The sequence below is a fragment of the Cuculus canorus genome, chromosome 24 (genome assembly GCF_017976375.1).
Source record: "Cuculus canorus isolate bCucCan1 chromosome 24, bCucCan1.pri, whole genome shotgun sequence".
Taxonomy (NCBI): domain Eukaryota; kingdom Metazoa; phylum Chordata; class Aves; order Cuculiformes; family Cuculidae; genus Cuculus; species Cuculus canorus.
The window spans coordinates 1,635,311-1,648,969 of record NC_071424.1 but is presented as its reverse complement, the minus strand read 5'-3'; the positions used below and the strand labels follow the sequence as shown (position 1 = coordinate 1,648,969).

The following is a 13,659-nucleotide window of genomic DNA, read 5'->3' as shown; positions in this document are numbered from 1 at the left end:
ACAAGCCTCCTTTAAGTACTGGAAGGCTGCAATAAGTTCTTCTCCAAGCTGAACAACCCCAACTCTCTCAGCCTCTCTTCACGGGGGAGGTGTTTCAGGCCTTTGATCATTTTTGTGGCCTCCTCTGGACTTGCTCCAACAACTCCACACCTTTCCTGTGCTGAGGGCTCCAGAACTGGACCCGGGACGCCAGGTAGGGTCTCAAGAGAGCAGAGCAGAGGGGCACCTTGCCCATCCTCGCCCTGCTGGTGACTCTTCTTTGGATGCAACACAGGACCGGATTGGCGTTCTGGGCTGTGAGCACACATTGGTGTCTCCTTGCATAGTGGAACCCATCAGAAGCAATCTGGGCAGGACTGGTGTTTGATGGGCTTGGCTCAGTTCATATTATTCCTGCTTCCCACCATTTATATTCTCCCTGGGTACACAAACCACAGCAAGTGTCCTTTCTTAGCCTTTTTCTTAACACTGAGGTTTGGTTTTTGATTTCCTTACAGCCTCCCTCTCCGATTCTGGGTCAACGTCATCAAAAACCCCCAGTTCGTGTTTGATATCCACAAAGGCAGCATCACGGACGCCTGCCTCTCTGTTGTGGCTCAGACCTTCATGGATTCCTGCTCCACCTCGGAACACCGCCTGGGCAAGGATTCCCCCTCCAACAAGCTGCTGTACGCCAAGGACATCCCGAGCTACAAGAGCTGGGTGGAGAGGTGAGAGGCAGCACCGGGGGTGGCAGGGCTGGCCTGGGTGCTCCAGTCCTGCGTGACCTTCTGCACCGAGCAGCTTTGCTTTTGGTGGCCAACAGTGGAGCAGGGTGGCCCTTCCAGCAAGGTGGTAGCACAGCTCAGCACTGCTGAGCATCGCTGCTCTTATTTTCTTCTTGTTGCAGACCAGGATCCCATTTTACCAGCTGTAAGCATGAAGCAAAACGATGTCCTTGACCCCACAGAGCTTAAGTTTAATTTGCAAGGAGAAAAAGGGCAGTTTGAGGTCTGTTTCTCATGGCCCCCCTTGGCCCTTCCTCCCTGCAGGTATTATGCAGACATCGCCAAGCTTCCCGCCATCAGTGACCAGGACATGAATGCCTACCTCGCTGAGCAGTCGCGCCTGCACTCCATCGAGTTTAACATGCTGAGCGCCCTCAACGAGATCTACTCCTACGTCAGCAAGTACAGCGAGGAGGTGAGTGTGCAGCGGGGAGGGCACAGAGGTGAGGCTGCCCTGCGGCACATGTGGTGTGGGAGAGAAACCGTGCTTTGGTGCGGTGGTGGGTTGGGAAGCCATTCCCCTTGCTGCCACCCAGGGCTCCTTCCTCCTCTCTGTATTCTCGATCCTCCGTAGCTTGCAGCGCTGCTGCCTCGCTCTGTTCTGTTCATGCACAAATTGGTTCAGGTGCCGGCCATGCGTACTTCCCAGGAGGACTGAGAGCTAAAATATTGTGGGAGTGCCTTCATTCCCCAGCCGTGGCATGCACCCAGTGCAGCCCACTCCTAAATGGAGTGGAAAGTTGTCATGACCCACTGAAGCTCCCCAGAAACATCCCTGCGTTTTGGGAACATTGTGGTACAAACCCCATGTTGCAGTGATGCAGGCTCTGGTTTGCAAAGACACCCTGGCAGCCTGAGCTCCTTTAATGAATGCATCACTTGAAACCAAGTTCTCACCATCTGTTCTACCCCTTCATTTCAGTGTACGAAGAACCTATTTTGCAGTTATGTCCATTAAAAGGAAGGGGGCTGTCATTTAATTGCACGTAGACGTTTGTGATACAGTGCTGCAGCTATTCCCCAATTAGGGCTTAAAAATCTCCTCCCTTCCCTGCTAAATGAGACAAGAAATGTGGAGTCCGAGGTAGAAAGGTGGGAACGATCGTGTTATGCATAACGTGCACCGAGCAGTCCAACAAAGCGCTGAGCACGGCTGCAGCATGGCGAAGCGCTCGTCGTTATTTAAGTTCCACGCCTCCTCATTTCACATTGCTCACATCTTGCTGCCCACCCACCTCTCCCACCCCCTCTCGCACGCTGACTTCTCCTTCTTTTTGTCTCCCTTTCTCTGTGCCAGCTCATCGGGGCTTTGGAGCAGGATGAACAGGCACGGAGGCAGCGTCTGGCATATAAAGTAGAGCAACTTATTGGTGCCATGTCTATCGAGAGCTGAAGAAAGGTTGCGGCGCTCACGGGCGGCAAAGGGCAGAGGATTGCATAGACTCTCGGGAATTAAGAGGGAGAACAAGCAAGGAAGGTGCTGGACACATAAATACCAAGGCTCTTCTGGAGGGAGCAGAGCCCAAGGACTGACTGTGTTCAAAATCATACGAGATCTGGGTTGAAAAGGCAGGAAGAGAAAAAGACAAAACATCTCAATCAAAGTCAAATCAAGATGGATCATTTTTTCAAGCGTATGTGGGAAGAAGGAACCTGGAAAGCCTGGATGTCTCCACGACTGCTGCTTTGCATGAATATTGTTTGATGTATATTAGAAAATAAAACTTTATTTAAAGGGTTTTTTTTTAAAAAAAAAAAAAAAAAAAGGAAAGGAAAAGGATAAAAAAAAAAAAGAAATAGAACAAAAACCACAGAGGCCACAGCGATAATCCTGGTGACAAGGTTCAGCTCTGATTCCTGTTCTTGAGAGACTCCAGAGGACGCGGCTCAGGGCGTTCTGTGAACAGACTCTTACACCAATTGGAAAGTCTGGAAAAGTGAAATTTTCTTCTCTTTGGGATCTTCTACAAAAAAAAAAATACGAGCACAAGTTTGCACCACACCTTTTTACACGAGCAAAATAGCAGTTTAGCCAGAAGATAGCTCCGTGGCTGAGTAACCTATAGGCACGAGAAGGAACTTTACCCGAATTGCAAAACCATCGGATCATCCAACCTGTCTTGAAATCCAGCTTTATCGATGTATTTATATAGTGTCAATATATATATATTTTTTAAATCCCATTTACTGTTGAACGAGGAAAGATCAGATTTTAAACGCTTTCCCCTTTGCCAGCCTCGCCGGGTGCTGTCGCGGCGATCTGGGGTGGCCGCGGTCGTGCCCAGTGGCGTCCAGTGCGTTGCCGATTCCTGCAGGTCCAGAAGCGAGGATGAAGCCTCCCGGGTTGCCTTTGGGCGGTGGTTTCTGGCAGCCGCCTCTGGTTTCTTGCAGTACAACCCAACAACCCCCCGATGTTTACAGTGAGCGATACTTGAAGAGCCGCGACGTGGCGAGATGAGGTAGTGGTTGCGTTTCTGTTTGACTTGCAGAGCGGCACACGCTCCCGTCGGGTTTCTGTGCCGGCATTCACGGCGTCGCCCACAGTCAGGACTTGTGTTTCCACTGGAGAGGGGAAAGAAATCTTTCCTGTAGGCAAGGGAAAACCTTAACCAGCACTCCAGGGGCCAGCTCGCGCTGCTGTCTTGTCTCCGTCTCCGCGTCTCGTTGTTCTGTTCGGTTCCTCGCTGGCACCGGTTCTTGTGGCCAGCGAGAGGCAAATGTTTGTGAGTGTTATTTCTTTCAAAGACACCAAAGCTTATGTGTGTCCCTTTGTAGAGTGCCAGGAGGGGAAGGAACACTGTAAATATTTCTCTCTGTAATAAATATAGATATTTGTGCAGGCTGCAGTGGGGAGGACAGGGTGATCGGGTCTAGGGGAATCCAAGAATCGACTGCGTGAGCTTGGCAGGGGCAGCAAAAAAGCTCCCAGTGTCTGCTCAGCCCAGCAGCGCCACGCTGAACTGGGACCTTACTTTGCAGCCAGTGTGTGTCAAAGGAAAATCCATGCCCATCTCCATCCCCCTCCTCCACCGTTCCTGCCCGGAGGAGCCCAGGAGGTTTGCCGCAGGCTCCCTGCGCGTGGAGAGAGCTGCTGGCTCCTGGTCTTCTTGTAAGCGCAGCACGGAGAAGGGTGTAGAGGAAAACTCAGGAAACTTGTTGGTTTAATTACCATTAAGTAAAAGCCATGCTTCTGCAAGTCCACTCGCTTCTGGTAATCCACTTCTGTGAGTTTCTCTGGGGCCTATTAATGCTTTGGAAGAAAATACTAATAATCGACCTTGTGCAATAAGTTCTTGACATTTAGAACAGTCCGAGCTTTGTAACTGGAGGGCTCAGATTTACTGAGACACAGAGAGCTGGCAGAAAGAGAGACTGAGAAGCAGAGTGGGATTCATCCTGCCCGTTACTGGGAGAGTTGCCTTCCCAGGGATCCTTCTCCTGCACAGCGAATCTCATTTTAAAGACAGAAAGTGTGCAAATGTCCAGGTTGTGCTATTGGAGTCGGGTGAAGCAGCTGTGGTTGCAGCAGCTGCCTGCTGGGATGTTATAGGGGTGGAGTGTCAGGTTTTGAGATCCTCCAGGTCTCATTTTTCACTGGTTTCTGGCACTGGTATTTGCAGCGATGCGCACGCAGCTTATGGGAGTGATTTCCAGATCTATGTTTTAGTTGTGGTTGTTGGTTTGGGTGTTCATACTCAGATCGTTCACCAAATACTTATGGTACTCCGAAACCCAAAGAGAGCAGTCCAAGTGATTCTAAGAACTTATAAATATTTGAGCGGTTATTTCTGCAGGATTGACTAAATATGAATACTGCCCAAAGAAAAGACTTGGCTTGTCATCACCTGGGTGCTGGGGAATATACGCTTGCCCTTCAGCCCTAGCCAGGCCCTCGTGGTCCTCTTTTCTTCCCATCTATTTGAGAGGCTTCTGCAGAGCTGCTTTTAAGCCTGTTTTCCTCCTCCTGCTCTCTACTTTCTGGCCAGGAACACCCCATAGGCAAACATTTTGTCATTCCCCCTTCCCCTGTATTTTCTCAGTGAGGGTGGAGGTCTCCGACCATCCCCTGGGTCCTCCAGCAATGGGTTTCTTGGGCAGTGCTGAGGGTGGGTAGTGTAGCACCCAGAAACAATGCTGGTGACCAATCTCTTCTCCATGTCCTGCATGTTCCCACACGGGCAGGTGGTGGGAGAGGTGGCAAACAGGACTTCTCCAGGCTTGAGATATTCGCTGCGTGGCACGATGGGCCACCAGCCTTGCTCAGCTGCTTTGCCTGTAGCAAGTTGTCTGCCTCCCTGCAGGGGGAGAATGGCCCGTAAACTGGGATTATCTGGGAAAGTAAAGATCAGGTGAGAGAGAAAAATACTTGCAGAGCCCAGAGGGATTGGTTTGTGAGCAAAGATTAAAAGAATCCAGCGTGTCCAAGCTGGCTAAGCATGGGGTCTGTATTCCATGAATACACCAGAGCTCTAAGGAGAGAAGGGGACAACTGAGTTGATTTTCTGTGCTGTGCGAGGGAGTTGGGGAGTGGAGGAAAGGGAAAGAAGCAGGAGCACTTTGCAAACCACTAAGCTATTAGACTTTTGACTGACCTCCACGGGAGTCAGCAGAAACATCTCTGTTGCCATCACCCGAAAAGGCGTTGGGCGGATGGCGTAGGGAATAGCACGGAGCTGCTCGGAAGGAGTGGCCTATAGGTAACCTGCTAAGTGTCTGCTCGTGGTGGTTGACGTGAATTATGGATCTTTACAGGCAGTTATAGGGAATGAAGCAACATATCCCCCTGGGGCAAAGCGCTTGTAATCTATTGCCCTGTTTGCGTCCAACTTTTTGGTTTCTCCTTTGGGAAGAGGAAGCCGCAGATCTCAAAATGGCATTTTCTTTGCACTTGCAGCAAACTGGACTTGAGGTTTGGTTAGGAGGGGGCAGTGAGTTTGCCTTAGATGAAACGATTTCACATCCCTCTCATTGCCTCCTTCCTCCTGCAAAGCCGGTTGGTGTTTTGATTCTCCAGTTCACTTCGGTTTAGGTATTTCGGCATCAAAGTGGGAGACGTCATTTCACGGAATTTCTCTGCCTGGTGTCACTGCTTAAATAATTCCATTTAATCTTCTGCTCATGAGCTATCAAAGCGCCCACTCCAAGAGGGAGCAAGGTGCTAATCAAATGCTTCTCCACTTTGAAAGCCTTTATTTTAAACCCATCTTCAAGAGTCTAACTTACAGGCAAGCTTGTCTCCGCGTGAGCCCCACTGTGGAGCACCCCAGCGCCGCAGCCCACCAAAGTACAGAGGATGTGGACATCAAATGCTACATATTTTGCCATAAAGGATGGATTTATATTTAAAGGGAGGTGGGAGAGATCAGCACAGCCAAAGTGCTGGAGGCCCTGTGGGATCCAGCATGGACCAGTCCACAGCTGCGTGAAGACCCACCACAGGAACCGGTGCTGAGAAATAAAACCACTGCTACAGCCTCGCTGTTGGTGGGCAGCAGGTGTTGGGCAGGTTTATCCTAAAGGAGGCTGGACGCAGCCGTGCCGGACGGTGGTGCCTTCCCACAGGGTCTCAGTGGTGTGACGCAGAGAGGATGGTGAGTGCAGCCACCTGACGTGGTGGCAACAGAGACCTTCATCACAGCAGTGCCTTCAACACACTGTCTTAAAATCCTAACGGCCCGTCCCCACGTAAGTTCTCGCTCCTACCTTCAACTCGACTTCACCAAAAATGTCGTAATGTAGGAAACGATTTAGGTGGGCACGTGGAGGACAAAAGCAAGAGGACTTAAAGCTCTGGAGCTGCGTTCCTGCACGCTGTTGACTCCGTGCGAGTTATTTCATTCTGCATGGAAAGGGTCAGAGCACTTCCCTTCCCTGGTGGGCACAACCTACAAACAAGGTCTTAATTCCAGAAGTCCCAAGGGATGAGGAGCACCGACCTGCCTGCTGCCCTTGCCCTGTCCCCGGGCTGGCAAAGGGCAGAGCAGCTCCCAGCACCGTCCCTGTGATGCTCCTGTCCAAGCCCGTGCCTCACGCCTGCTCCCTGGCAGCAGCCCAGCCACCTTCTCGCCTGTCACGGGGACTCGGCTCGCCAAACTAAATGAAACTAAAATAGACTGACTTGGATAAGCTGGGACATCAGGGAAAGCTCACGAGTGACTGTGCCCTGGAGAGAAGAACAAATGTTCAGAGGCTAAATGACTGACATCAAAGATGCATTAAGGTGCCACAAAGCTTCAGCCATCCTGTTTCAGAATTTGTACGATAAACCGCAAGCCAATAACGCAGGGAGCTGCGACCTTGTATATAGTTGCGTACTCGGTAGAGCTAGATGAGCAGTCCCGTCTCTTTAGTGAATGTGTCTTCAGTGGAAACTCCCGCATCACCCCAGCCTTCGCCCAGGGCCACCAAAACCAGTGGCTTGGAGGCCAAAGGCAAAGCGTTGGGGATGGCCACCCAGCACCTGTGTGGACAGGATGCCTTTGGGTTTTTAGAATTAGATATCCAGTGGGGAAATGATCAGAGTCAAAGATCTAATGTGCGCCTCAAAGAAGGCGCAATTCAGGATCTGCTGGGCTGAGCGACCCTGAACGTGCAATTCCAATGTGGGCTGGTCCGAGGAGGTTCAAAGGGGAAGAGGATGGGAGTCTTCAAACCCATTTTTGTCTCCTGGAAGGCGTCTTGCTGCTGCGGTTGCACGGGAAGTGGCTCAAACACAGCTGAAGGTGTTTTGCCGTGCTGTGAGCGCGGTGGTGTCTGTGTGCTTGTTCTTTCAGATCCCCCCTTTGCCCTCGTGTTACCCATTCTTCTCCCTTCTCTGTAAAAGTGGAACAGAATACTGAAAAAAAAAAATAGACATTCCTGCAGCACGTGAGAAAGTGCTCAAAAGACCTGCAGGTTCTGTCCAACGGCACGGATAACATCCTTAACTCCCTGGGCCTCCCGAGGCTCCCAAATCAAATGCGACATCTCCTGTACGGCCTTTCCTTGGAGATTTTGAATACCTCTATTTCGATAAGCTTGGAAGTTGATGCAGCAGCTTCTCTATCCGATGTTCCCATCTCACAGAAAGGTGCAAGAGGAGCCGACGGAACGTGAAAGCGCTGATGAGCTCATTTTGCCTTCTTTTTTCACAGCTTCAGAAGATACTGCGGTAAAACATCCTTCTCTTCTTGATGAGTGTCCCCATGTTAATGGCACCGTGGGGGTCGATACGAGAAGAAGCAAAGAGGGAGGGAATGTACAGGTACTAAAACTTCTGGAGTCCCCCACAACATCACAGAATGTAGAGATATCAGCCCCGGAACAGATTCTGATTCTGCCCTCCTCCTTCCATAAATCCATGCCAGATTTAGGGGATTTGTGTATTGGCAGAAACAATGAATTGCTTTGTATCTGTACCCATTCTGCCGTATCGTTCTCTGGCTCCTCTCCTCCCCATTATACTTGACACACTGGAGTTCTGTATTATATTTTTTTTAAGATGATTGTCTAGGTTTGTTTTGGTTTTTTTTTTTTTTTGTTGTTTTTACAAGTGTTGTGGAAAAAAAAAATGTAAGAAAGTTTAAGTATTTAAAAATGTTCCGAGGGGGAAAAAAAAAAAGGGGGTTTTGTTATTATTCTAATATATTATTGTGTACCTATTGTAAATATGAAACACTCCTATTTTGCAAGCCAAGGACTCACTTTGTACTGTTGTTATATATAAATAAAGTTTACTGGTTAAAAAAGCCCTCCTGAGTAGGTCCTTATTTTCTGGCATTTATTGTAGGAGCTGAGTACATTGGGGAGAAACATTTACATACTGACTCAAACCTGTTAGAAATGGACAAGAAAAAGCTGGAAGGAACCCCTGGAGAGGGAGGTTGGGGGTGCTGCGGGGCTGGAGAGGGGGGCTGGGATTGCCCCTGACCTCCAGCCTTTGAAAAGCAACTTCATGGAATCGTAAAATGGTTTGGGTTGAAAGGCACCTCAAAGCTCACCCCCCTGCCACGGGCAGGGACACCTCCCACTGGATCAGGGGCTCCAAGCCCCATCCAACCTGGCCTGGAACCCCTCCAGGGATGGGGCAGCCACCACTGCTCTGGGCAACCTGGGCCAGGGCCTCCCCACCCTCACAGCAAAACATTTCTGCCCAAGATCTCATCTCAATCTCCCCTCTTTCAGCTGAAAACCATTCCCCATCATCCTGTCCCTGCCCTCCCTGATCCACAGCTCCTCCCCAGCTTTCCTGGAGCCCCTTTCCATACTGGAAGCTGCTCTAAGGTCTCCCTGGAGCCTTCTCTTCTCCAGGCTGAACAACACCAACCCTCTCAGCCTGTCTCCTTCCACCTTTTCAGGACACAAAAGCTTTCCGGCAGTAAATGGAAAGCAAAGCGCAGTAGATGCAGGGAGGCTCTGCGGGACTGAGCGATGCTGCTTCACAACCGCCTCTCCTGCAGAGCAGCGCTGGGGAGGCTCTTGTTGGCCTCTCTGCTCTTCCCGAGCTGTCAGCGTGGAGTTCTCGCATCGCTGCTGAATGCTCTCAAGCTCAGGAATGTCCCGTGAGCAGGGATGAAGGGCTGAGCTGCTTCTCCAGGGAACAGCAATCCTCGCAGGCAGTAAATACCAGGCACTTCCACTCCGGTTCAGGCGAGCGCTGTTTACAAATACAAGGTCTGGATGAGTTCATTGTGTTTTCCTCTCCTTGAAATTATCAGTCCTTGAGGTAAAATGCGTTTGCTTCCATTTCATAAATTCAAGTTAACATTTTCGCGAACGCCAAGAGGCATCTGCTGAGTCGTGGGAATCAGCGAGTGACTTCTCCAGCAGCTGTCTGTCAACTTTAATGACCAATATGGTTGCAATTACAGCAATGAACTTTCTCTAACAGCCCAAAATTACTCTGGATGATGATAAGTGACAGAAAAATGGAGACCCTTAAGGAAGCATTAAAAAAGAAACATAGGGACGGGGAACAAGAGGTCTTGCTGCTTGTTCTGAGGGATCTAAAGGGTTTTAGTGCCTAAATGAGGTACTAAAAAGGATAAATTGAACCCAGAAGGGGAAGGGGCGGCACTCTGTGGATCACAGCAGGGAGTTCAGTGCTGCCCCAAGATGTAGTTTTTATACAGCCTTTTGATACCGAGTCCGCTTGGTTTGGTGCGGCGCTAATAGGGTGTTGGGAAGCTGCTCCCGTTTGAAGCTCATGCAAATATATCACATCAGCACGGCAGCTGCTCCTCAGGCGGGTCATTTTATCTGATTTTCCTCAAATTGAGAGCAAAGCTTGACATGAACCTCAGGAAGGCAGTGAGGCTGCATCCTGCCGTCTCCCTCTTTAAACAAGCAGATTTTAACCTCAGCAGATAGATCCCACGGGCACTGTTGCTGCCGGTCCTGTAAGCGGTCCGGCGCTGACCCAGGGTGTGTCAACCCAATAGCGAGTCAATTTTTTACATGCTTTGTAGAGTCAGGGAATGAAAGAGCTGATTGTTTGTCGTTTGTGCCTTGGGCTGGTCTAAATTTACACCAAGAATAAAATAGGAACCCAACTGAGGTTCCCAGAGCTTTCCTAAAGGCTGGAGGAGCACGGGATGGGGTTACAGGGGAGCTCCGGAGCTGCTGATCTCTGCTGGCTTCATTGCGGCGGCTGCAGAGACAGGGGAGGGAGGCAGCAGGACGGCTGCTGGCAGGAAGCATTTCCACTCCATGTGCAACCATGGAGAGGTTATTGACTCCTTCGGCTCAGCAAAGGTGACAGAAATTCCAGCATGAATTGACAGCATTGACCGAGAGGTCATTTTTATTCATCTGCACCTTGTTAACATATTTAATATCGTAAGTATACTCAATTAAAAGCTACATTTTATCTGGCATGCACTTCACAGGGCTTTATCAGCGCTGACAAGGTCAAGTGATGCTTAATAAAGGTTATATAAAATGCAGATGGATTAGATCTCTCTATCATTTTCCCTGTCCTATGCAGAAGAAACACAAAGACACAGAACCATTTAGGTGGGAAAAGACCTTTCAGATCATCAAGTCCGACCGTAAACCTCACACTTCCAGCTCCAGCACTCAACCATGCGCTTAAATGCCTCATCCACACGGCTTTTAAATCCCTCCAGGGATGGGAGGCATCGCTAAACCAGCAGGTTTGGACCTTACCTGGCTAAGGTTGTGGGTCCAAGCAAGCATTGCTGCGTCGGCCGCCGTTAGAGCCTCAAGCTGAGCACCACGGCTCTGCAGAGTGCCTGGCGCAGGGTTTGGCTCTGAAACAGCAGCAAAACAGCTCTGAGTTTGTCCCCCATCCCCGTCTTTGGCTGTGCTCACCCTCTGCATCCCCTAGGCCTGCTTTGAGTTAATTTTCTGAAGATAAGGGACTGCCCTGCTGCTTTACGGATCCCCACCGCTCTGTAAATAGTGGGAAAGGGGTTGGACATCCCGGCACTGGCTTTCCAAGCCTGGTTATCAAGGTGAGCTAATGGAGGTGACACTTCCAATTGTCAAATACAGTCCTGCCATTAATATTGACCTGCTTAAATTCCAGCATCTTTTCTCCTCTGCGAATGCTTAGCCAGAGGGTGACATATGACTGTATATGATCAGACATTGGCTGAAACTGGCAATGATAGCCACAAAAAAAATCTCTTCTTTTTATCCCAATAAGTACGCGTAGTCCTGTTCTATTTATCTCATTTGTAATGGAAATTCAGCTCAGTGACGACTGGACATTTCATTGGTTAAAACAGAGCACATCACTAATAATCAGGCTAAAAACCCCTCCTCCCTCATCCCAAAATGGGATGCTCAGGACCCTTCGTCACGCCTGCAATGGGGACACGTTTCCCCAGGTCAATCTGGAAACTGCCAAGTATTGATGTTGCTATTGGAGGAAGCTGCTCCATCAATGGGATGACAAAAAAAGTCATAATTAATGTAGACCCCTTCCAGAAGAGAAATGTTGTATCTGCTCCAATAGATATATTTGTGCAGACAAATGTATATAAAATAATACGGAAGTATTATAACGCAGCATAAAATAGATGTACAGCATAATACGACATGAACGTGCCTATATTTATACTAAGAGCGTACCCCAGGGTTCATGTTAAACTTAAAATTACAAATATTGATGCCAAAACAAAGGATTTGTTTCTCATTCAAAATAATACTTATGAAAATGGAAGCCATTCAGGCTTTATTGTTGCTTCATAATTAACTCCAGAGAAGGAATCCAATTACAAATGTTCAATGCTGCCCGATGGCAAAATGTCTAAGAAATGGGAAGGATGGGCAGGCTTAAACAACTCAGGTAAAAATTAACTCCATGGTAATATTTGATAATTAAGGATGTCTCTATCAGCCTGTCTGGGTGTTAATGACTTGGGCTGGTCTTTTCACATGTGATTACTAGAGTTTTATCACTGCCATTTCACCCTTATTGCTCCTGGAAATAAGCTTGGCTATGGAGCACCAGGAATGATGATTGAGGGGTTATAAATAGATCTTGTTCTTTCTCAAATAAAACTCTATTTTTGGGTTTTTTTTTCGCAGAATCATACATTCATAGAATCACAGAGCCATTAAGGCTAGAAAAGACTTCTAAACTCATCTGCTCCCACCATCAGACCAACCCCACTGTGATGACCAAACCATATCGTGAAGCATCACAGCGACAGCCTTTTTGAACCCCTCCAGGGATGGAGGTGCCCCCGCTGCCCTGGGCAGCCTCTGCCAGGGCTTCACCACCACTTCAGTGAAGAAATCATTCCTAATATCCACTCTAACCCTCCCCTGGTGCAAACTGAGGCCACTTCCCCTCATCCTATCCCTTGGCACTTGGCAGAAGAGCTCAGCACTCACCTCACCACGACCTCCTTCCAGAGAGCGATGGGGTCACCCCTCAGCCTCTTCTTCTCCAGGATAAACAGCCCCAGGGCCCTCAGCCACTCCCAGAACCCCTGGGCTCCAGGCTCTTCCCCAGCTCCGTTCCCTCCTCTTGATGCACTCCAGCCTTATTTCAAGGCAAATTCTGGAGCTCCTTAACTGGGTCCAGGTGGGGCGGTGCATGGGTCCTTCCCCCATGCTTTGAGCTTATCTCGTTAAAGAAGATAACGGAGCTGCTTCCCATCCCTCGGGCAGGTGTTGGGAGATGTAATTATATTTCAAGAGCCTCAGCTGACGGGCGCTGCCGAAGCTCCGAGGATGAGCACGGTCATTAGCCATGGGATGGCTCTGGACATGCGCACCCTTCATGTTAACGTGGCAGGGGGTGGCCTGGGAGATGCTGGGATGCAGGACAAGGCTGCTTGGAACTGGCTATCTCAGCACAGCAGCTTTGGAATTCTGCTCCAGCTGCTGCCAATTGCCCAAAAAGGAGATAGCATTTTCTCCTTTGTTAGCACTCAATTAGACTCAGCTTTGAGGAGACGATATAAATGCTTAAAAGTTTTTTTTTTTTTTCTTTTGGCCATGTTCAGCTTTCACAAAGGGAAGTGTTGGGAGGATCTCAAGGGAAGAGTTGCTTTTGCAGGAGTTTTTAAGCATTCTTTTGACATTCATTTGCTTTTTGCAGCAGGAACCTGCAATCTCTCTGAGCTCACCACAAAGGCATCGCCTCGGGCTGTACAGGAGTTTATAGACTGGGTCACAGACCTCATGCATATTTTATATGTGCTCAAATAGCATTTTAGCCTTTGACAAGCCCTGGTCAGAAAGCCAGCGCCCAGCCTGGGAGGGAAGAGGCTCAAGGCTAGGCACACAGAACAAACACACCAAACAAATAGATCAAGCACCAGAACTACTCAAATCCACTTTGGCAGAGAGCTCAAAGGGTTGTTCTGTGTGTGGTCTGGCTTTTTTGCCTGCGCAGGTAGACGCAGGAGGATGGCCCGATGCTTTCAGAAGGATT

General features: G+C 49.2%; 1 protein-coding gene across 4 annotated transcripts in view; it reads left to right on the top strand.

Moving 5' to 3' along the window:
* PLXNA2 (plexin A2) overlaps positions 1-8,477 on the top strand; it is a 409,422-nt gene extending 400,945 nt beyond the window's left edge. For all 4 annotated transcript variants that reach the window (XM_054087653.1, XM_054087655.1, XM_054087654.1 and 1 more), the window contains 3 exons: positions 498-710; positions 1,032-1,182; positions 2,065-8,477. In XM_054087653.1, coding sequence (XP_053943628.1) covers positions 498-710; positions 1,032-1,182; positions 2,065-2,160 — 460 coding nt within the window. In that variant the 3' untranslated portion in view covers positions 2,161-8,477. The remainder of the gene's footprint in view (positions 1-497; positions 711-1,031; positions 1,183-2,064) is intronic.
* Positions 8,478-13,659: the final 5,182 nt, after the last annotated feature.